General features: G+C 38.0%; 1 protein-coding gene across 4 annotated transcripts in view; it reads right to left on the reverse strand.

The window, feature by feature from the left end:
- Positions 1 to 24,766, reverse strand: part of Dys (Dystrophin) — a 932,899-nt gene that overhangs the window by 454,237 nt on the left and 453,896 nt on the right. For all 4 annotated transcript variants that reach the window (XM_090379791.1, XM_090379790.1, XM_090379788.1 and 1 more), the window contains exons 32-34: positions 23,768 to 23,923; positions 7,085 to 7,252; positions 2,366 to 2,548 (exon numbers count right to left, since the gene is read on the reverse strand). In XM_090379791.1, the coding sequence (XP_090235917.1) occupies positions 2,366 to 2,548; positions 7,085 to 7,252; positions 23,768 to 23,923 (507 nt within the window). The remainder of the gene's footprint in view (positions 1 to 2,365; positions 2,549 to 7,084; positions 7,253 to 23,767; positions 23,924 to 24,766) is intronic.

Below are 24,766 nucleotides of genomic sequence, written 5' to 3' on the forward strand. Positions count from 1 at the left end.
AAGAAAGGCTCTATAGTGATTTTTTTTAATTTATTTTCTTCAGCACTACCTGTATCATTAAATTTTCCATTTATTTGTGCTCTTTTAAGTTTTTTTTTTTTTGGTGACTTTTATGGCTATCCTTTGCTTCAATAATCCAGATTATTGCTTAATCTGGATTACCTCTCCTCCAATTACTCCAGCTTAGCAAGGATTTACTGTAATTCTAAAATAATAGAACAAATCAGTACTACAATTTATAAGTACATAAACATTAGGAAAATAATGTAGTATAGAGGCACTTTTTAAAACAACAAAAAAAAAAAAAAGAATCCCTGGAGTACGACATTATGATCCACAAATACTACTTAATATCTTTTGAATCGAAAAGAATAGCCTAATTTTGATCCAAATATAATTTCATCTTGTTACCATTTTATATTAGATATAATATGATTAAGTGGACTGTTTTCACTACACTGAGAATGACACAATGGATATAAATTATCATTAAGCTATTCTCAACTAGCAAGTCTCAAATTAATTAACCTTCATAATTTGAATAACATATCATTTCAAAATGAAATTTATGTTTTAAATTTAATAAAATAAGTTAAATTTTAGTAATATATAAAATTTAAAAAACTCATTTTATTAATAATGTTCACATTTGGTGGTGCAGTTGAAGTAATGATGACTGACAAAGAAAAAAAACTCAAATACTTAAAATTGTGTTTTGCTTTCCATCATTCAATGAAGTCCCAAAATGATTTGCCACTAACAGCCTCTTATCTGTATGGCTATTAATAATGCTAAAATATCACTTTGTCAAATAATGGTGTCATTCTTTTTTTAAAGTACTCATTTTGCAAGTTCTTTATACACATATTGACCAAAAGAATATGAACCTTCATTGAGTATTGAATCAGGCTGCTTTTGTTTTGAATAACAGTGTGCAATATGGTACAGATTCTATAAGGTAGTGTTGTTTTGGGCTAATTGTAACCATTATTCCAGCAAAATATCGCGCAGATGTGATAAAGTCGAGGGAAGAGGACTTCACTGCCGAATATCTCTCCAGCATATCCTATGCATTCTCAATAGGATTTAGAAAGATCAGGTGAACATGGGGGTAGAGAAGATGGTGGAAATCTGTGTTGGATTCTCCAAACCATTACCGCATGATGTTGTTGTTTGGATTTTTTTTTAGGAGCATTAGCAACTAAGGCCATACTGCTCCAGGAATATGCGGTGGTCATTCCCTGACCTTTCTGCATTTTCCATATTTGGTGGCGACAGGCTCGAACCCCGGTCTAATCAAGAAGCGTGTGCTACGCACTGTTGCTCCTTCCGACCTGGCTATGGAGGCGCCACCCACATGATGCACTGTTATCCATAAAATGGTCATCACCATTGGAATAATTTTGTATCAGATCTACTGCACCATTGGCAAGGTGCAGTAGATCTGATACAAAATTCAGTTACTCCCTAGATGATATTTGACCTTCCACCAGTATCAATGAGCCCAGTCTGTGCCAACATAACATTTCCCATACAGTGATACCACCTCTAGATGCTTGGGTTGTCTTAACAAAGACAAGCAGGGTCCATTGCTTCATTAGGTTTTTTGCCACACTCTCTGCCTACCATCAGTGCAAATCAAAGCATATTTGTGATTCATATGACACTATGACTTTCTTCCATTGTTCCACTGTACACTCACGACATAAGCACCACAGCAAGCAGATTTTTCTGTTTTCTCTTAAAAAAAAAAAAAGTAGCTTTTGAATAAGCAGGTGACAGCCAATACCCAATTTCTTTAGTTTCCTGCATATGGTATGAGTAGAAATAGGGTAGTTCTGGGACTGGTTGAATTCAGATTTTATTTGCTGCACACTGGATATCTTATTTTTCCATATAGCCCTCCTTAGGGCTTCACTCTAAAGTATTGTTTTCCTTCCACATTTATGCCTTTCAGATGCAGAAGAACTGCTTGCTTTCCAGTCATTAAAAACCACTGAGATGAATGCTTTTGAGGAAACTAGTTATGTGTTCCGTTCTTTAATTGTGGCTCCTGCTAAATATGCACCCAAGATAAGACCTTTTTCGGAGTCTGATAGATCATATGTTTACTCCATTCTGGCTTCAGATTACTGCAGCAGTCAAATAACATGTGCAGTCTTTACACTCAAGCAAGCAACACATCAGCACCCCACATTAGTTTTCTTTGCATCTGTTTGCATTTATTTGGATCTCTTCTTTCTGTGTCTGTCTTAATACAAAGGTTTGTAATTTTTTGGCCAGTGTGCGTGCGTGAGAGAGAGAGAGAGAGAGAGATACTTTAGAGCCTTTATTTAAAAATGATAATAAAAAATTTTAAACTAACCTCAATTTCTAGAATATGATCCTTCAACTTTTTTTCCATACTCAGCCACTGATGTTTGAATTTTCCCACAGTTGTAGTAAGATCAGTCTGGGAACCATAAGGTGTCAAGTTTGCAAGTGATTCACTCAATTCTTGTAAGGATGACACAGCATGCTGCTGCTTTTCAATCTCTTGCAAAATTTTCTGAAAGATTATATTAAATGTACAAAATGCTGAAATTTTACAAAAATAAAATAAAAAGCAGAAAAATTTTTAAAAATATAAAATTACTTACATACACAGATCTCCATATAAAACTTTTTTTTTTTTTTAATGTAAACCCCAAACATGAGAGGTATTAGAACTTACAGTATTTAGAACTGTGCTTGGGTTGGAGGTTGAGAAGATAAAAGAAGATATTTGTTGACATTAGACTTGAACTTCTGTAGACTGTAATTTTCAGGAAATACGTATGAAGGAAGGTTGTTCCAAAAAACGGCAGTTGAATGAATAAACGAGGAAGATGAAAAGTTGCTTCTGTGAGTTTGAAGTTGGAGATTAAATAGACGTTGGCGGCACGTGTTCGGATTGTTTCGAAAGAGAGAGAGCAGGAATTACAGAGACCAATTAAGAAGAACAGTGCCCATGGAACTATCTGTAGAAGAGGCATGCAGCAGAAACAGTACGTCTATGAGACAGCGAGTGGATGAATCATTAATTAACCTAACTGCCCTCTTCTGAATGGAATCAAAAAGCCTGAGAGAGGTTTTGGGGGGCACCATCCCAGATGTGGGAACAATATTCCATGGTAGGGCAGATTTGCAATTTGTAAAGAGTGAGCAGCTGTTTGGAAGAAAAGTAATGCCGAGATCGAAAGAGAAAATCAAGTTTTTTAGATGCAGAGGAAGCAATATTTGTAATGTGCTTGTGCCAAGAGAGATTAGAAGTCAGGGTAATCCCCAAAGAGATATTTCATTTTGCCCAGAAATCGGAGTGTCACCAAAGATAAGCATAGGAGCAGAAGAATCCTTTTTGCAAGATATAAGACAAGACTGAGTTTTAGAAGGATTGAAATCAACTAAGTTGTCTTTGCTCCAGTGGAGAATTACCTGGAGATCAGCATTTAAGGAATTGGTAGCAGATTTTCGAGAAGTTGAAGCTGATTGAGCAGGGCAAGGTTTGGTTTCACAAAATGGAAAGTGGAATGCAATGTGCTATCATCGGCAAAACTATGGATAGAATTTCTAGTCAATGGAAGAAGGTCATTAATATACAAGAGGAAAAGAGTGGGGGAAAGAACTGAACCTTGGGAGACACCGGCATTAGTGGAGAAGTTAGAAGACAGAGAGCCATCTACCATCACCCTCACAGTGAGCCATCAAACAGAAAACTGGATAACCAATTTAAAAAAAAAAACAGTTGGCAAACCATAAGGTGGAAGCTTGTTTAGAAGACCTTTATGCCAAGAGCAACTGCTTGTGTTTCACAAAACGTTTTCATTCAATTAGTCCATAAATGGGTAACATAAGCCAGAATATCACCAGTGGATTGACACTGATGGAATCCATACTGGCGATCGGTGATCAGACTAAAGGTTTCTAGATAGTTTAAGAGTTGGCTTGCCGACCGGGCTAGTCAGGTGGGTAAAGTGCCTGCCTGGCAACCCAAAGGTCACGGGTTCGGATCACAGTAAAATGCAAAAACTTTGGGAGGTGCATTATGGCCACAGAAGCCGATGTGCCAATAACTAACGAAAAAAAAAAAAAAAGAGTTGGCAGTTAATTGATTTCTCCATTACTTTAGAAAGAGTAGAAATAATTGCAATCGGATGATACTTGGATAGGAGGGATTTGACACCCTATTTAGGAACTGGCTGCATGTGAGTAAATTTCCAAGCAGAAGGAAAAACACCTTTGGAATAAGAAAGTGAAAAAGGGTGGCAAAGAACAGGAGTAAGTTCAGGAGCACAGGTTTTGAGAACAAGTGGAGAAATACCATCAGGACCTGGAGCTTTCTTAGCATCAAGATTTGACAAAATCCGTCTGATATCTTTTTGACAGAATACCACAGGAGGCATTGAATGGAGCAGGTTGGGAATGGTGGTTGGTGTTTTACCAATATCATTAATGCATGAGTTGGAAGAAAAATGGGATGCTAGCAGGTCGGCTTTATCCTTGGCTGAAGTGACAACAGAACTATCCGGTTTGGACAGAGGTGGTAGCAGAGATGGGCAAATGTTGCGGCCAATAGCTTTGGCAAGAGACCAGAATGCTCGGCTACAATTAGTGCAAGAAGCAAGTTTTCTACTCTTAGCCTGTTCAAACTCTAGTTTGGATTGATTAATAACTGCTTTAGGATTGTTGAGAGCTTTGGTGTAGGCAGAAAATGAATCTGAAGAATTAGAAGGAAGCCAATTATGATATGCAACATTCTCCTCTTGAACAGCCATAGCACATTTATTGGAAAACCAAGGTTTAGATAAAGGACGAGATTTTAAAGTGGAGTATGGGATAAAGGATTCCATTCCTGCAAGAATAATTTCACTGACACGATCTGAGCAAACAGTGACATCAGAAGTTTTGAAACAGTAATCCGACCAAGGAAAAGAAGAAAAGAAATCTAGCAGGTCATCCCATTTTGCATTCTTGTAATGCCAAACAATATGAGGTTGGGAATAGCCATGAGATAAAGGCTCCATTGGAGAAGACACAATCACCAAGTTGTGATCTGAGGTGCCTAAAGGACCTCTCACTTCAACTGTGTACTTAGAAGGGTTGTTTGTGAGAAAAAGATCAAGCGTGTTGGCTGTATGGCTAGGATTGTCTGGTATTCTTGTAGGTAAATGAATAATCTGTGCAAGGTCATTAGTAATTGCAAAAGCCTCGGCATCTCAACCAGCTGGGTCGGTCCCTGACTAGAAAACGGATGCCAGGTGGAGTTGTGAACATTCAAATCACATAAGAAAATTACCTCACTGTTAGGAAAGTTGGACTGGAGAAAGTCAAGTTGCTTGTTGTTATCGGAGTTTAATGGCGCATAAGCTACTATGGTTATAATGTGCCTAAGTCAAGTTGCAAAGAGAGGAAGTCAAAGAAAACAAAATGATAGAGAATGGTAGAGACAACAGATGAATTTCACATAATGATGTAGAGAGATTTTAAGCCAGAGGAGATTCCAAATTACCAAGTCTCTGACAGGGAATATCGAAATGGACATATGCACAAGTACCACCCCTTTGAGGTGACAGTAATCATACAGCGAATAAGTTGGGCAACTGAGATTAGCAGTAGTTGAATCAACCAATAACGAGATTTGGTCAGAAAAAGTACATGGGGTTTGGCAGACTGCAAGTGGAAATGGACATTGCTGAGATTAGAATTGAGACCACGTATATTTGTAAAATGAATTAGTAAGTGTTTGGGAGGTTTAGATCTTTTTGCTGATAAGCTTACTCTATTAGTTTGACAATTCATAGTTTATTCAATAGTAAGGAAAAGTGGGTGGGACATGCTGTATGAAGTAATGAAATTTTTGGATATGGCGTACACATGGTAAGAATATAACCAGATCCTTGACATAATGTGGCCTTAACAATGCCCCCTGCATACACACTACTCGGACATCCTCCAGTCACTATCTGGCAGAGTAGAGGTAGCAAGATTATACACTAGCTGATCCGGAAGCCTCCTGGAGAGTTACCAATAGGTTCGGTCCGGTGTACTAACTAGCAGCCGGTGTGCAAACACCATTTTAGAGCTGTACCCTCGAAATGTAAGAAGATTGGATCTCACCACGATGGTCATCATAACCTCGAAAGTCATCAATCATACTGCATGATGGAAGAGATGGGGAAAGGTTGACCAGAACTTAGCTCTGGAGACTAAACATGGGTTCTATCACTTCAAGTCCCCAATAAGCAAAGTGGTTGGTATTGCACCAGTTGATGAGAGTCATCTACCACCTAGTACTGCCTGGTAACACAGAGGGGCGGCATTCCTTCATGTGGTGTGGGCGCCACACCTCGACCTCTGCTTACGTTGGTTCACACCTGGGTGGTCACCCACCATGTGCTTGTGCATGGAGGTTATACCCAGGATTACTAACAGTCCCACCATCGTGAAGGTGCAAGCAGAGGATTTGGCTGTCACAGACCATTCGGACTTCACTGAAATTGGGTCCACTTGACATGAGTGCCACCCGAATATCAGTTCCATCGGAGTTTTAGACTCCCAGGTAGCAAGTACAGCTTGTCTGGAATATCTGAGACAACCTCAAGGACCATAAGCATCAATTCTCAAAAATTATGTTAGCAATCTCATTATTTTAAATTTAAAAGTTAATAAATTCTAATTTCTTCACAATTAACTTGTTTATTAGCACCATAACATTATCAATATAGGATCAACCCACATTACCTACAAAACTGTTTTTATGAAAATTTAAAGATTGTAAGAATTTATAGTGCTAACAAATAGTTGTCTTAATATTATGGATAAGTACAGAATTAAAGGGGGGGGTGGGAATGTTTTTTGAATATTTAAATTTAGGTCCACAAAGATCTTGTATGGTGACCATCCTTTCCCCCAGCTTTAATGTATGTTATCTTTTTTGTTTTTCTACCCCCATACTCTTTACTCTGTACTATTATGAATACTTTAAGCATAAACTAAAACAAAAATTTTATTTTAAAATTTAAAACATCATGGCATAAATGTGCATTAAAAATGTAATCAAACCAACCTTGGAAGCAGTTATTTCTTCTGCTGGATTCTCAGGATTCTTTTTTAGTAGCCTACAATCCACTTCCTGTTGTGTTATATTGAGCCAATCCTTGAAAGCTGTTAATTCCTTGAAGAGTCTACGACTAATCCGTAAAGCCTTTTCTAGCAATGACTTATTATCAGTCACCTGATAATGAATCATAAAAGTATATCAATAAAAGTTACAAACAAACTGAAAAAAAAAATTAAGTAAATTATAAAAACTTTCAATGGAGATACAACAATAACATTTCTGACATCCAAAGTATTATGATAACATAAATCAATTTATGTTATTTATGTAATCATAATTTATTATTAAAATAAATTGCAGTATTATTATATAGGATGATTCAACATTTTAATAACTCAAATATCACTAATTAAAATTTAATTATTTTACTATCAGATTCCATAATTAAGTAATTGTAATAACTATAATAATAATATGTAGTTAAAAAAAATAACAAATGTTGAAATTATCTGCCTTCTTGGATACTTCTTGGTTATGATGGCTTCATCACATACAAACTGATATGGATGCGTTTGTGTAACCTAACAACCACTGTTCAAGCATTCACAGATATACAGCATTGCCACCAATGTGTCTTTGTAAAGACTGCATAGTTACCAAAATGAGAGAAATTAGCTCTTTCATTTTGGGATGCATGAATTTGAATTGCCCTAAATATAATAATAATGATAAATATATTGCAATATTATTATTAATAAAATGGCATATGACTTGCTATTTAAAAATTTAACAAATAGCTGTTTGCTCTTATTTCCTGATTTTTTTTATATGTTAAAAAATAAGCCATCCTGAATAGGTCTTTCATTTGATAAAATCAAACAATGCAAATGTCAAAATGCAAAAGTTGCTTGTTTTTGTAAATAGACTATGAATTCAGCTTCTCACCAAAGAGATCACAAGTCATAAAAGGTTATATACAATATCAACAACAGATAAATGGTGAATTGTGGAAAAAACCACCACAGTGCAGGGAATAGATTACAATACACCGGTAGTTCTCAACAAGTGAACTATGATCACATCTATCCAAAGAGCCTTGACTATCCTGGCAGGAGGACATACCATAAATTAAAAGCACAAAAAAGAAAGTGCATTACAATCAGCAAGAAGTTCCAGAATGGTTCAATGATTTCGGATTTGCCAAAAAAAAAGATCATCAGAAAGAGAAGGTTGAAAAACAATGCAATATATAGAATATCAGAGCAAATGCAAACAGACAGAAAATGAGCACACCTACTAAAATGATTTATCGACAAAAGTAAATATGCTAAAATAAAGGTTTTCAACCATTTCACAATGAATGTGCACAAACACCAAGTAACGATCGATAATGGGCAAACATTAAATTTTACAAAGGACTGATATTATGGTCAGCAATAGTATCTTTAAGTTCCATACTGATGGCTGTGCGTGTTAATAAGATCAATCTGACAATGCATATTCATTATTAAAAGTATGAGATTGCTTCAAAAGTTTGTAGAATAACTCAGCTGTATTATTCAAGCCATTCTGATGTTTTATGTAGGAATAAAGCAGCTGCATTCCTATGTAATGGTGTCACTTTACGCAGGGGTAATTCACACCGGCCAACTAAGTAGTTGCTTAAGGCATCAAAAAAACCTCATCTGTCCTAAATAAATAAATAAATAAAAAGTCTACATCGGCCCTTGGAGGTTTTGTAGTATGAGGGCATAGACTGAATGGTTAGCTAGGGTGACAGGACAGTCTAGGGCCACTTCTGATGTACTACCAATAGGATTTCTTTAACCATGTATGGTGAAAATACCAAAACAGAAAATCAAAACTTTGTGCTATTATTAAGTATCAGCAACAGAAGTTCATGCTGATACACTGGCAACATTACGACATTCTGCTCCAGCACATTTCACTGCATGCTAAATGGTATGCAAGTTTTAACTGTGAAAGGGAGTCATGTGAAGACGTCTATCATTCAAGTCACCCATGAAAATCTGTCAATTCAGAAACAGTACTAATAGTGAAAATATAGTAATGAAAGGTCATCAAACGACTGTTAAACATGTTGCCGAGTCTGCTGAGAGACCTAAAAACACTCAGTGCATATACTATACTGAACAATTACTTGAAGCTAAGAAAGGTTTCCGTGTGACAGGTTCCACAAATATTAACCAATAACCAGAAAGTATAAACACAAAGATACTAAAATATCTTTTCAAGAGATCTAGGTTGAAGCTGGAGGACTTTGTTTTCCAGTTCATCACTATGGATGTAATGTAACTGCACTAATTCTGAGTCCAAGCATCAAATTCCATGTTACTCAGTCAGTAGAAAAATAACAGCCTCCATTTTTTCGGATGCTCAGGTAGTGGTGCTTATTCATTACCTTGAGTATGCAGCCACAATCACATGCCAATATTTATGCCTAATTAATAGTGAAACAGTGTGATGCCATTATGATAAAGCATAGAAGAAAGTTGCATCATGGTGTTCATTTCTACTAGGACAAATGCACCAGCACACTATTGCAATGCTTTTCATCACAAACATCAGAAATGCCATTGTTCCCAGACCTGACTCCTAGTCTCTCTCTCTCTCTCTCTCTCTCTCTCTCTCTCTCTCTCTCTCTCTCTCTCTCTCTCTCAAACTTAAGGAACACCTCTGTGGACAAATATTTCTTGTGAAAAATTGTGTGATGTGTGTGTTATTAGAATTAGTAGAAGCCATATAGTGTAAGGAAGCTGCCAGCTTCTGCTGCACTGGCTAAAAAAATATATATATAAAAAGTAGATAAGAAAATACATAAATGATGTCCTTCCATCCTAATGTAGTTAAATATCCAATAGACCTTTGAGTTTCTTCAAATTGTAAGCCTGAACTACTTGTGGAGGCAACATGTTGCAGTAATCAACAATGCACTGGCTAAAAGAAAACTTTCTACAATCTAGTCTAAACCTCTTCCCCTGTAATTTGAATTTGTGGCCTCTAGTTCTGAAATTCTTTATAATAGTGATAATTCCACCTTCAATCATTTTACTAACCCTTCTTATAACCTCAATCAGGTCCCCTCTAAGGTGCCTGGGTTGCCATGCACTGTAGACCGCATAATCAAAGTCTTCCTTGCACAGTCATTCTTTTGTTGATCTTGCCATGCAAGTTGCTTGTTTTTAACCCTTTTCAGAAGCTCAATGTCTTTTTTTTTATATGCCTCCAATACCTGAGCACAGTATTCCAAGTGAGGCCTTAAAAACTACCTTATACAGTGGGATTATACCCTCCCTATCCCTACAGGCTATTGTTTGATAAATCATCAAAAGGACACCATTAACTTTCACAGACAGATATTTCCACTAATCAGAGAATGTCATATATGCCATATCATAAATCAAAGATCTTTCTTCCTCTACTGTTTTAAATACAACCCCACCAAGTGTACAACTTATTTTCAAGTTGGTATAAGACATTTTTCTGCATTAAAACATAGCTACTACCTTTCTGACCATTCCTGAAGACCATTCTTCATCCTGAAGGAGTGACTTGAATGGCAATCATTAACAATTCCCTCCCAATCTTTACATCATCTGCAAATTCTGACATCACACCCTTTATCCGTTTGTTGACGTTGTTTATAAAAATCAGAAACAATAGTGGTCCAAGGACCAATCCTCGAAGGACCCCATTTCTAACATTACACCAATCTGAAGAATATTCTTTACTTACAACCCTCTGCGTTCTGCCTGCAGCCATCCTAAAATTCATCTTAGAATCTTGCTAGTAATCCAAACATGTTCCTGCTTATAAAATAATCACAGGAGAGACTGAGAAATGCCTTGCTAAAATCCAAATAAACTAAGTTGAAATTCTTCCCTACATCCAGCTCATGAGTAACTGTATCAAAATAGCTTGCCATGTTAGTTAAATGCAATTTTTGCTAAACAAACCATGCTATGTGTCCCTCAGAATGGCATTTCCAATTAAACGTCACTGGATTGCACTCTCAATCATTTCCTCAAATATTTTCTCTACAACTGAAGTCAGACTAACTGGTTTGTACTAATTTAACTCTTAGAACCACCTTCAAGCATTAATGATATGTTGACACTTCTCCAATCCAAAGGAATCTGTTCCAAGTCCAATGATACCCTCAAAATTAACCTAAATGGTTTAATACACTCTCTGGTGACCTCCTCAAAATTATTGAGTACACATCAACTCCAACAGCCATACTTGCCTTTAGGCTTGAAGGTTTTTCTCATAAATTTCATGCTTTCCAGCATCATTCATGTAGCCACTCCTCACCATTAACAGTCTTTTGTCAGTACAGATTAATGCAAAGTACTTATTAAATTCATCAGCAACATCAGATGGTAGTGCTGATCAAGACATCAAATGCAGACATTATTGTGATATCAGAGAAGTGATGTCACACAAATATAAAGAATGCAGAATTTGAATATGGGGAATACAGTGTGTACAGAAAAGACAGACAGGATAGGAAGGGAGGAGGAGTTATGCTGTTAGTTAAGAAACACAAAATCTAAGGCTGCATCCAGTTGACATTGGTAGCCAGTGCAATGCTGGGTCAATCTGTGTAACGTAAGCACTGGAAAAGCAAAATTGAGGGTAGGAGTGTGTTATAGGCCTAATGACTCTGATGAGTACAATGAACAACTGTACAGAGAAATAGAGCGAGCCAGTAAATCAGAATGTCTTATAAGATTTTAACATTCCAGATTTTGACTGGAACTTGTGGATTGGTCACTCGCACACTAGCAAGGCTCTTGTGGATTTGTTGGATGATTGTTTTCTATGGTAGCATGTTCGAGAGGGAGTAATACTCTTGATCTGATTATCAGCAGTGATTATTCATGCATTAAGAATCTGCAGATAAAGGAACCACTAGGTGGCAGTAATCACAGTGTATTGATGTGGGATTTACTTAAAGATGTAACCACCATCGAGGGTTTGTTTGTTTGTTTGTTTGTTTGTTATTTGGTTTTTAGGAGCATTAGCAACTAAGGCCATATTGCTCCGGGATATGCGGTGGTCATTCGCTGACCTTTCCGCATCCTCCGTATTTGGTTGTGACCACCATCAAGGGAAAAAGAATGATTTTTGCTTTCATAAAGGTCACTACAGTGGTCTCAGACAGTTTTACACACTATATACGGTGGAACCAACTGATGCAATTCCATCAGCAAATTCAAAATGGGAAGCATTAAGGAATTAATCAGAGAAGCTACTAGTCTTTCCATACCAACTAAGAAATAAAGTTCAAGGTTTAGGCCCAAGTGTACATCAGATTAACTAATGAGACACATGGCAGAGAAGAAAAATGCATGGGATGCATACAAATTATCAGGCAAAACAGAAGCCTATGGTAGTCTGTAATCAAGTCACAAAGGAAGTTAGGCAAGCGAAGACTGATTGTGAGAAATCAAAACCTTTAACAAAGGAAAACAGCAAAGCCTCCTTTACTTATGTAGATTCTAAAGGAAGAGGATGAATCGGATTGGTCCATTTGATATCGATGGTTCAAATGTTTATGATCCTGCTAAGATAAGCTGGAAAACTGAATGAATATTTTGTATCTACATTCACATATGAGGAATTCTCTAGCCAAGTGGAGGCCAGAATTTTATCAAACTCTAAGATGGAACTAAATATAGTTCTGTAATAACTGAGAGAAAAGTAAAAGAGAAACTGTTGAAATCAAACACAGAAAGGGTGGGGTAGATGGGATCTATCCAATTATATTAAGAGAGGCAGCAAAGGAAGAGCAAGCAACCCTTTAGCCATAATTATGAGAGAATCCTTTGATTAGGGGAAGTCCCCATGGACTGGAGATGTGTGAATATATTCCCAATTCACAAAGGGCATCAAAGAGTGACACAAGTAATTACAGACCTGTTAGTTTAACTTCTATTCCAGGGAAATAATGGAGTCACTGGTTAAAGAAGTATTGAAGGACCATCTAGACAAGTTGATTGATTGATTTTGATTTTATTGGCAGAAAACGACTGCGGTTATACTGCGCCAAGAAAAGATTAAAATATCAACAAAGATAAATTCTGGTAACCTTTAAAAAGGTTACCTCGTCAAATTGTTATATATATATATATATATATAAGGCAGTATAAGTTTAAAGGTAAATTATCCAATTTATATATGTGTGTATATATTAATAGCTTGTAAAAACTTAAAAACTGCTGACACGTGGTCGTTGTCTCATAAAATCTGACTGAGTGAATAAGGCCCAGTCGGACGAGTAAAAGCGGTAAAATATATATTGCGAACATGGGTAAAATTAACGCAATCTATTAAAATATGCTTTATTGATAAAATGGTGTCGCAAGATTTTCACATAGGAGGGTCATCTGCCCTCAGCAGAAACGAATGTGTCAGATGACTGTATCCTATGTGGAGTCGAGCAAGAACAACTTCCTCGCTCCGATTCCTGTGCAGACTGGACTGCCATGTTTCTATTACAGGCTTTATCTGGTATAATTTATTTGTTCTATCTCTATGCCATAGTTCTTGCCATTGAGAATATATCCTGTTGAGTATTATTTGCCTGTATTCTTTATAGGGGACTGACAGGCAAAGATTATTAGTGGGAGCTGCTGATTTGGCTGCAGTGTCAGCTAAATCATTTCCCCTTATCCCAATGTGGCTAGGAATCCAGCAGAAATGGATATTAAACTTGTATTCATGAAGAGAATGTATCTTCTGCTGAACCCGACAGAGAACCGGATGAGAGTTTTGTCTCAAAGATAATAAAGCCTGTAATACACTCAAAGAGTCAGAATATATTATTGACCTTTGGCATCGACAAGTTCGAATGTGATCCAAGGCTAACTCTATAGCATGCAGCTCTGCAGTGTATATGCTGGATTCAGGAAGAATCTGCTGAGATATTATAGTGTCCTGAAAGACAACAGTAGATCCTACGCACTTTTCAGACTTCGAGCCATCTGCGTAAACTGGCAGGAAGTCTGAATGCTCAGCTCTGTGTGCAGAATAGAGCTGCTGGTAGACAGATGATGGAGTCTCAGACTTTACCCATTTCTTAAGGGAAAAGTCACACGATGGGTATGAGCATGCCAGGGTGGAAGAGTTTCTTTTGGTGTTTGTGCAACCTTGTCTACCATGATGTTAAACTCTCTGAGTAGCTCTTGGACACGAATACCAAAAGGTCAGTTGGCAGTCTGACGGATATTGTACAAGTTTTCCCAACGTGGCTCAAAAACAGATGTCCACGTAGGATGGTCTGGCAGGAAATTCAACTTTAAAGCATAGTTTAAAGACAACTGCTTATGTCGAAGGGATAACGGTGGTTCGTTTGCTTAGACGTATAAGCTCTGGACAGGAGATGTTTGAAATGCTCCAGTAGCGATACGGATAGCCTGATGGTGGACAGGGTCCAGCCATCGAAGGTCACTGTCTCTGGCTGAGGAGTATACCTGGGACCCGTAATCTAATTTGGATCATACAAGTGCACGATAAATACGTAGTAAGGTGCACCTGTCTGCTCCCCAACATGTATACGAGAGAGAGCAAAGAATATTTAGTCCCCTCGTGCACTTTGTACGAAGTTGACGAATATGTTCTAGAAAGGTCAACTTTTTATCAAACACAAGTCCCAAGAATTTTGTGTCTGACACTACTGGAATAGCATTTTGTCCAAGCCTTAATTCAAGTTCAGGATGAAGATTATGCTTACGACAAAAGTGTACACAAACGGTCTTCTCCGGCAAGAACCTGAAGCCATTAGCAAGTGCCCAGGAATTAAGGCGATTGATGGCTTATTGCAGTTATCTTTCAATAACCCTCATGTTGCATGACTGAAAAAAATATGCTAAAGTCATCAACACAGAGGGCACTGTTTACAGTGGGAGGAATCTGTTCTGTGATAGAATTTACGTTGATGGCGAAAAGCGTGACACTTAATACTGATCCTTGTGGTACTCCCTCCTCTTGGCAGAAGGGACGAGAGAATGAGGATCCCACACGAACTTGGAAAGATCGATTGGCTAAAAACTTTTTAATAAAAATGGGGAGGTGCCCTCTAAGACCAAGGCTATGCAAATCTTTTAAGATACCAAATCTCCAAGTTCGTGTGGGATCTCCATGTCAAAGAACATTGACACCAAATGTCCGCATTTTAGGAAAGCATCCCGGATGGATGTTTCCAGTCTAATTAAGTGTTCAAGAGTTGATCTGTTTTTTCGGAAGCCGCATTGGATGCTGGAGAGAAGATCATTCGATTCTAAATACCACATTAACCGAAAATTAACCATTCTCTCCAGGATTTTGCATAGACAGCTAGTCAGAGCTATAGGACAGTAATTAGTAGGGAGTTTAGGATCCTTTCCTGGATTCGCAAAGGCAAGCACAAATGTCATGTGCCAGGAATCCGGAAATTGCTCTTTTATATAGATTCTGTTATACAGAACAAGCAGGCGATCCATAGATGTTGGTGAGAGATGTTTAAGCATTTCATAATGGATGCCATCTGGTCCAACAGCACTTGCCTTGGAATGATAGAGAGTTCTTTTTAGTTCCTGCAGAGTGAAAGGCACGTTGTAGGGAAAAAGGCCTTTCAGTGTGAAATTTAGTGCCTGTTTTTCTCTTTTATGTTTCAGGACCAGGAACTCTGGGGAATAGGATGATATCCCAGAGATGTTTGAAAATGTTTCCCCAAGAGCATTGGCTATTGCAGTGGGCTCTGCAATAGTGCATCCATTATAGTCTAGGATCGATGAGGGGTGGGATGTATATTTTCCCTTCATTTTTCAGATTTTATCCCAGACTACCTTAGTGTTGGTAGACTGGTTAATAGATGATGTAAAACGGATCCATGATTCCTTTTGATTCTGACGGTGAATGTAGCATGCTTTGGCTCGTGCACATTTGAAGGCTATTAGATTAACAGTGGTAGGTTTTCAGCGGAATATCCCCCAAGCTTTGTTTTGAGCCTTTTTTGCTGTTGTGCATTGTGAATTCCACCATGACTTGGGAAAAGGTGGAAACCGGACAGATGTTTTCGGTATGGTATTGGCAGCTACATGGACAATATTTTCTGTGATGTACGTGACTGCATCATTGATAGGCTCCTGACTGACTGTATTAAAGTCAAAATTTGCCTGATGTTGGAAGGCATTCCAGTCAGCCTGACCAGTCTTCCACCGTGGTAACCTGAAGGGTAAGACAATGTCTCCCACTGTATAAGCAGGTTATCACAGGGAAGTGATCACTTCCATGTGGGTTCTCCTCCACTTCCCAAGTCAGTGAAGGGAGTAGAGAGGGGGAGCAGATAGAAAGATCAATGGCAGAAAACGCACGGGTAGGCATGTGGAAGAATGTGTTGGTTCCCACATTTAGAAGGGAGAGATCATTGTCATTTAGCATATGCTCTAGGCACTCATCCCCTTCCATTATTGCTAGCACTACCCCACAGGGTATTATGTCCATTAAAATCCCCTAGAAGCAAGAAAGGGGGAGGCAACTGCGTTACAAGATCATCAAGGTCTTCCTGGGAGATGTCAATCCCAGGTGGCAAATAAATTGAACAGACGGTTATTAGAAATCCCACTGTAAGACAAATTGCAACAGCCTCTATGCTGGTTGTAAGTAGCAAGGCCTGAACTGGGGTCTGGTTGCCTACAAGGATAGCCACTCCTCCATGAGCAGGACCACCCGAAATTCTGTCTTTATGAAAAATTGTGATGTTATGCATGGTGGGGTCATCATTTGCCTTTAGATAAGTCTCCTGCAAGCAAAAGCAAACTGGCTCGTGCTTTTGCAGGAGGGCCTTGATGTCATCAGTATTTTTCCGGAATCCACGACAATTCCATTGTAGGAATTTAGCCATTATTTTGGCTTGGTGGGTCCATCAGGCAGCTTCCGAAGTGCTGAGGGCTTACTTTTGTCAGTGTTGGATTTATCTTTTTTGGGGAAGTGTGGAGATGCTGTCCCATGTCCATTTCTTCCTCCGCAAAGAGTTCCAAGACTGATTCGTCCGATACCTCTTTATTCTCTACATCCATTGTTTCTGGTATAAGGGTGGTTCTTCTGAACTTTTTAGCTTTTCTTTACCACTTGGTTTTGGTAGTGGTGGAGCACTAGAGTGGCAGCTGAGTGTGTTTTTTTGGTGGGCTTTTGTGAACTCAATAAATAGCGTGCAATTGGAGTGAATGACTCTCTTGGTGGTATAGTCATCTCAGTTTGTGTACCGATAGTGCACTTAGCAGAAACCTTCTGGGCATATGAAGGTTTCCCGCTATTTATTGGTTGGATACGTTTTCTGGCCTCTGGGTAGGAGATATTCAGCTCTGTTTTCAGTTTTTGGATTTCTTTTTCATCCTTCCACCGCTGGCATGCTCTGGAGTAGGCGGGGTGGTCTCCTTGGCAATCGACACAGATCAGTTTTGAAGCTGAACATACCTTGCTCTCGTGGTCTTTAACACCACATCAAGCACAGGCAGGGTTACCGCAATAAGATGTTTGTGAGTGGCCGTATTTTTGGCATCTAAAACACCTCTGTGGGTTTGGGATATAAATCTTCACTGGGCAGTTTAGATAGCCTGCCTTGATGGAACTTGGAGGCCGTGGGGTGTTGAATGTGAGGATAAAAACTCAGGTAGGGATGAGATTCTCAAACCTTTTGTATCGATATTCTCTTGACAGCTGTCACTCCTTGGTCTTTCACAATTCAGAGCAGATTTCTTCTTCGGAGACATGAAGAAGGTCCCACTCTGATATAACACCTCATGAAGAATTCAGCGTTTTGCGGGCGGTTACGGTGATAGGTATTCCCCCTATGGATGTAGAGTTTATGATTTTTGCCGCTTGTTTTGTGGTAGAAGCTTCGACCAAAAGGTCACCAGAACGCAGTCTTTTTACAGATTTAGGTGACCCTGCCAACCCTTCTAATCCTTTCTGGATAAAGAAAAGTGACATCTTCCCAATTCACTGTTTTCCGGTGGAATGGAGAATGAGGAAGAGCGGTGTCACTGATGGTGGTGTATCCTCAGTTCTGGCTCTTTTTACAGAGGTGTTTTCTGAGTTATCATCTCGATTAGGTAGGGGCTTTGTTAGGGCCCCCAGAAGAATTTGAATTTATAATACTCATAGGAGTAAAATAAAAATTTCCGATTCCCTAAGTACCTCACCCACCATGGAGCCCTACGAGGGGACGCCCACTCGTGAACTAGCAGGTATTGTGTACACAAATGGGACGCCAAGTTCACTTAGGAGCACCATACCCACGTTTCCAATAAGCCTTGATCCCGTCCCAGGGCCAAAGGGAGGGAGACTTATTGGAACGCAGTTGACCCTAGCAGTAAGACCCACCCGCCGATTGATCCCAGTCGGGTCGGTCCGGGACCACCCGTCTTGTCAAAGCAGGGGCCAAAGTGGTGTATTAAGGCTGGGCCCCTCAACCACCAGGATCCCCCTTTCCAAATTCCACAGATTGCGGCGCACGGCTGCACACACCGGATTTCAATGATGTAACCCTGGAACCAAGGTATGGGCGTTAGATCCCAGTGATGCTAATCTGGAAAACCAGCAGCATCACTGGGATTTCCCCTCACCACGTACAGGTGCCCACGTCGAGAGGCCATCTAGACATGACTCAGTTACAGTTCAGACACAGTGTGGGTTTGTTAAGGGGAAATTTTGTCTGACCAATTTGATTGTATACTACAATGTGGTCACAAGGAAACTGAATGCAAAACATAATTTTGATATGATATACTTGGATTTCAGGAAAGCTTTTCATACCATTGCACATAAGACTTCTATACAAACTGGAGCTTGCTTGTTTGTTTGTTTGTTTGTTTGGAGAATTATTAGGCGCATTGGCATCTGTGGCCATAGTGTGCCAACAAACTGGAGCTGTGTGATATTGTTATATTAAAAGAAAGTTACTGCTATCGATAAAGGAATGATTAAGTGGAAGACAGAGAGTGGATATCAATGGGCACTGCTCTTCATGGACTAATGTTATTAGTGGAGTCCCTGGGGTTCAATGATGGGCCCACTGTTGTTTTTAATATTTATTAATAATACTGATGAAGATATATCAGGCTTAATGTATACGTTTGTGGATGATACAAAGGTGGAAGGGTTGTTAATGACAACCCTGCCAATTTTGTATCATCAACTATTTTTTGCATCCAGTTCCTTTGTGACCACATCATAGTATCCAATCAAATTGGTCAGACATCCCCTTAACAAATCCATGCCGTGTCTGAGCTATAACTGAAGTCTTGTCTAGATGAACCTCTAGTGCTTCTTTAACAAGTGCCTCCATTAATTTCCCTGGAACAGAAGTTAAACTAACAGGTGTATAATTACTCATGTTGCTCTCTGTCCCCCCTTTGAATTGGGGACACATTTACACATCTCCAGTTCATGGGGGGGCCTGCCCTGAGTCCAAGGAAGCTTTCATAATTATGGCTAAGGGTTTTCTTACTTCCTTTAATACAACAGGATTGATCCCATCCACCCCAGGTGCCTTTCTTATGTTCAATTTCAACAATTTCTCCTCCCTTTACTCTCAGTTATTGCAAAACCATTTAGCTCCTTGCCAGAGTTTGATAAGCTTCTGGCCTCCACTTCCCTACAGACCTCCTCATGTTTGAATGTAATTGCAAATACTCATTTAGTTTGTCAGCTACCTCAGCAGGTTCATCAACAATCAAACTGTCGGTGTCATGTGGACTAATCTGATCCTTCTTTCTAGAGTTTACACAAGTAAAGAAGTCTTTACTGTCTTTCTTTTCATTGTATGCCAAAGATTTCTCATAAGCTGCCTTGCCTAACATCCTTTGTGTCTTGATTACAGACTATCTTATATCTACCGTAGGCATCTGTGTCTCCTGATAATTTATGTGCATCCCATGCATTTTTCTTCTCTGCCACTAGTCTCATTAGGTCATTTGACATCCATTTAGGCCTAAACCTAGAACAGTATCTCTCAGTTAGCATGAAAACACTAGTAGCTTCGAAGATTAATTCTTTGAATGCTTCTCATTTAGAATTTGCTGTTGATAACATCATCAGTTGGTCCCACCGTATAAAATTTAAAAAAATCTCTCAGACCACTGTAGTCACCTTTCCGAAAGCAAAAACCTTCCCTTTACCCCTGATGGTAGTTAGATCTTTGAGTAAATTCCTCATCAGTACACTGTATTCACTGCCACCTAGAATCACTGCTGATAATCAGATCAACAGTATTACTCTCTCTGGTTGCTTCTCGAACATGCTGCTGTAAAAAACAATCATCCAATAAATCACCCACAAAAGTCTTGCTAGTGCATGAGTGACCAACCCACAAGTTCCCATCTATATCTGGGAAGTTAAAATCCCCCATTATAAAACACTCATATTACAAGACATTTTCAAACTAACAACTGCATAATCACTGCCTACAATGGTTCCTGTACTGGAAACCCTGTGATCTCATCTAATTCATGAGTAATGGTAAAGTCAAGGATATTCTTACCCCTAGTATCTCCTCTCTATCATGCTGTTACAAACAATAATCATCTAGTTTATTTAAAAATTTTGTTCGCCATGGTGAGTTTCCTTCCCACTTATTCCAATTAATTAGGGACAAGTTGAATACACCCATAATATGACATTCGTTTTTGTATGTCTATTCCACCTGAATGTAGACTCCTGTCATACTCTTCATAATCTTCTGGTCTGTAAATCACTCCCACTCATTATACCTTTGTTTCCAACTGACTCACACCACACAGACTATGCCAGCAGGCATGACTTCTGATAACAAAAGCTCTTCTTCCTAAATACACAGTACATATCACAATGAAATTCAACATCCCCAATTCCTTTGTGACACCACATTTCCATTAGCCCTATCATGTCAGCATCAGTTGTCCTAACAAGGAGTTTGAATTCACCCATTTTATTGGCAGAACTTCTGACATTACTGTGCACGTGCACACATGCGCACCCCCCCCTAAGATTAAGTATTCTTCTATAGTTCACCATCCTGACACACACACACACACACACACACACACACACACACACACACACACACACACACACACACACCCTTGAAGTTGCCCAGGCTTGCTTCCCTAGCTTTATCTTGCTCCCATTTGAAACTACCATTCTCATAACATCTTGCCAACATCGACTTGTGGCAATAAAAAAGAATTCTTGATGTGTGCAAGCATCACTTTGACCCATTTTATCTGCTAAACACGTATCTATATTACCAACCCCCTTAACTAGCAGTTTCCCTGAACCCTTAAAGTATCTTCAAATGATGCTGACAAAAACTGTTCCACCACCTTTACTGAAAAGAATACCATCTTTACAAAACAGATTCCTTTACCTACAAGTGTGGGCCATGGTGATACCCCCCCCCAACCGAGCTTGCCGGTTCCCTCAAGTCTTAACTTAATCCACAAGGCTTTAAGCATTTACTCCCTCCTATTGTCTATGGGCAGAATTGCAATAAACAATACTCCTGTTTTTAAAATACGGACTGTTTTCATTCAGTGTAAGCTCTATACATCAATGGCACTACCATACAATATTTACCATATTTATCACAAGACTGTTTTTCAAAACAATCTACTAGAACAAACCCATAAGTGCACTGATACATTTGATCTACCAGACTGTTTTTTCAAAACAAACTGTATCTACTATATGTTTTCTCTCAAACTTTTTCAAAACAGACTATTATCTAATAAGTATATATATGGTTTCTGTTACACAGCACCCAAATATGCACTTATCACCAGGTAATATTGTATGGTAGTGCTCTTGATATGTACTGAATTTCATTTTTCTGATATTTTACCACTGCTCATTAACATAATCCAATTTATAAATGTTGTTCTTGTCACACCTCATTACAGTAAAATACAGCTACAATATAAGCCAATGGAAAATTAATAATAGAATGGTTCCCTTCTGAATGAGAGATATGCTTTCTGAATACTACAAATAATAATACAGGATATAATACTAACATTCTTTCTTCCAAGGCTTATTAAAAAAACAAATTTATTGAGATATGCATGAAACAAAGCACTCTTCCTGCATAAAATTCTATTTATTCTTCTTGTGCAGAATATACAGAATTTGTTGTTCAGAATTTGTTTGGCTGATGCTGTGTAAACTTGCTTTCTTGCATCATATTCCTCTACTAATGCTGATGCTACATAAAAGATTTTAAAATAGATCACTGATGTTTTGCAGATGTATGCAAACTAATCTTTAGTTTTTAAAAGTGCTATCCAAATAGCAAGTCTTTCCCTTTAGGCCTTAAACTAAGCTTCTCATTTTGCCTTGTTGCTATGAAATATAAATTATTTCACTAGAGTAGATAAAGCAGATGATCATTTTCCAAACAGTTTTGTTAGGGTGAAGACAGAAAGCAAAAATAAGTCATTATCTACTATCTTTTAAACATCTATCTATTTATGTTCGACTTTATACGACAGACTGCCACCTCGTAGTTCCCATTTTCCAAAGTCGCCAGAACTGAGCATCTTCAAGCTTTAAAATTTCTTTTTCTCATGGCTGATAATGCATCTTCCTTCCATGTATTTCTCAGGCATCCTTGCCTTCTTTTCCCTTGTGGTATCCACTCATATATAATTTTAGGCCATCTCTCTTCATTCATGAGAAGCAGATGTCCAAACCATCTCAACCTCCTATTTTCTATTCGTTCTGTATCTTCATCTGCATGCATATGTCTTCTTATATTCTCTTTCGTTATCCTCTCTAGATTAGAACCCATAGTACTCCGATGTAGGTAGTCCAGCTCTAGGGCCCTAAGCTTCTTTTTGTCACTCACTTTCGACACACCTCACAAAGCCTCAGCAAAGTGGCGATTCCACTAACAACTGTCCAATATATTTTATAGTTCTATGGAAGATATCGTTGTCCCACTATATAGAGTTGAGGGCACTAAGAATCTTCCTAAACATTATTTTATTATTATTATAGATATTTAATTTATACCATTAACAATTAGTAAATATTTTCAAAATAAATTTAGAGTTTATTTAAATACTGAATATATACAGTCAAATCTCTATAATGATCCCCCAAGGGGAATGAGAAAATTGTCATTATATCAGAAGGGTATTATATCGATTGTTCATCAAGTAGCATTAGGTTAATGAGAAATTGGCTGGGACCAACTATATAGGACATTATAACATGTGGGATATTAAAAAGAGGGTCACTATAAAGAGCGTTGACTATAATACACTTAAAATTAGTGCAATGTCAACAATTTCCATGTTAACTTTAAACTTAAACTCTTGGGATCCATATTTAACAATAATACCATAATAATGATCTTTACTTGATTTCTCTATACACCCTGAACTGGATTAGGATACATCTGTGAAATGCCTATGATTCAATTTTAAACTTGTTCACAAGAAGAATGAATTGAATCTTACGCAGAAAGAGTACTACATGCTTACTTTAGTAGAATTTTTATTCTCCCTGTGCACCATGCTATACAAAGATTATGGGGCATAAATTTATATTTTGTTCATAACCATAATAAATAAAATATAAATTTTTTTAAAAATATATTTATCTAACTTAACAAAAAAATATTTTTAACTTTTTCTTACAAACCTTTGCACCCAACTGATTGTAGCGACTCTTCAGCAAATCAAGGCGTTGACTTAATTCCTTTGGACTGTCAGTCTGCTGTATTTCCACTACTTGACGACCCTGACGAATTGCTATTTCTACTTCAGCTTTAATATCACTCAGGAGTTTATAGAAATGCTAGAAAGAGAAGTATTCCTTCAACTCAATTGCTGAAAACACACACACACACACATGCAAAGCATACAGGATATTGCAGTTAAAAAGGTAGCAAGGTCTACGTTGCTCTAGGTTTAGAAGACAGTCAACTGGACAATTTTTGTTATAAAAGAGTAAATCAAATGAAAATGTGATTTTGTCTAAATTAAGATTAACTAATAGTTATTATTAATTGGCGCTTTAGGCATGCTTTCCTTCTGCTATACCCTTTATCTTGATTTATTTCTTCCCTTCCTTTTCTAACTTACCTGGCTTGCCATATGACCAGCATATCCTTATTTTATTTCACACACACACACACACACACACACACACACACACACACACACACACACACACACACACACACACACACACACACTTTGTATTCAGTTGTTTAATCACAGTCAATTTATTATGACTGCTTTTTTCTTTTCATATCACGGCAATGCAAGTTTTTTACCCTAATCCTTATCTTATGTTTTTTACTCTTCAAAATTTCCAGATTCTGGTTGAAAATTTATTTTTTAGTTTTATACATATGTTTCATTTTATTTAGTTTTTACTGCAAGCTGTTGTTTCTAACTTTACATAAGTGTTATCTCAAGTCTCTTGTTCTCTCTCTTAAGGCTACTTGCTTTTAACTGTTTTCAAATAGACCTAAATCATAAGATTTAGGTCTTTTCTCAATCAGAAATGTAAATTTACTAATCTCTGTATACACTACATGAATTCGATCATACATGATTTATAAATAGGGGAATGATATCTTATATAGCATGAACCAAATTCGCTTATGCATGATTCGGCTTTGTGTTTACAAGA

Source organism: Mastigoproctus giganteus, chromosome 8 (genome assembly GCF_048544385.1).
Source record: "Mastigoproctus giganteus isolate SK-2022 chromosome 8, ASM4854438v1, whole genome shotgun sequence".
Taxonomy (NCBI): Eukaryota; Metazoa; Arthropoda; class Arachnida; order Uropygi; family Thelyphonidae; genus Mastigoproctus; species Mastigoproctus giganteus.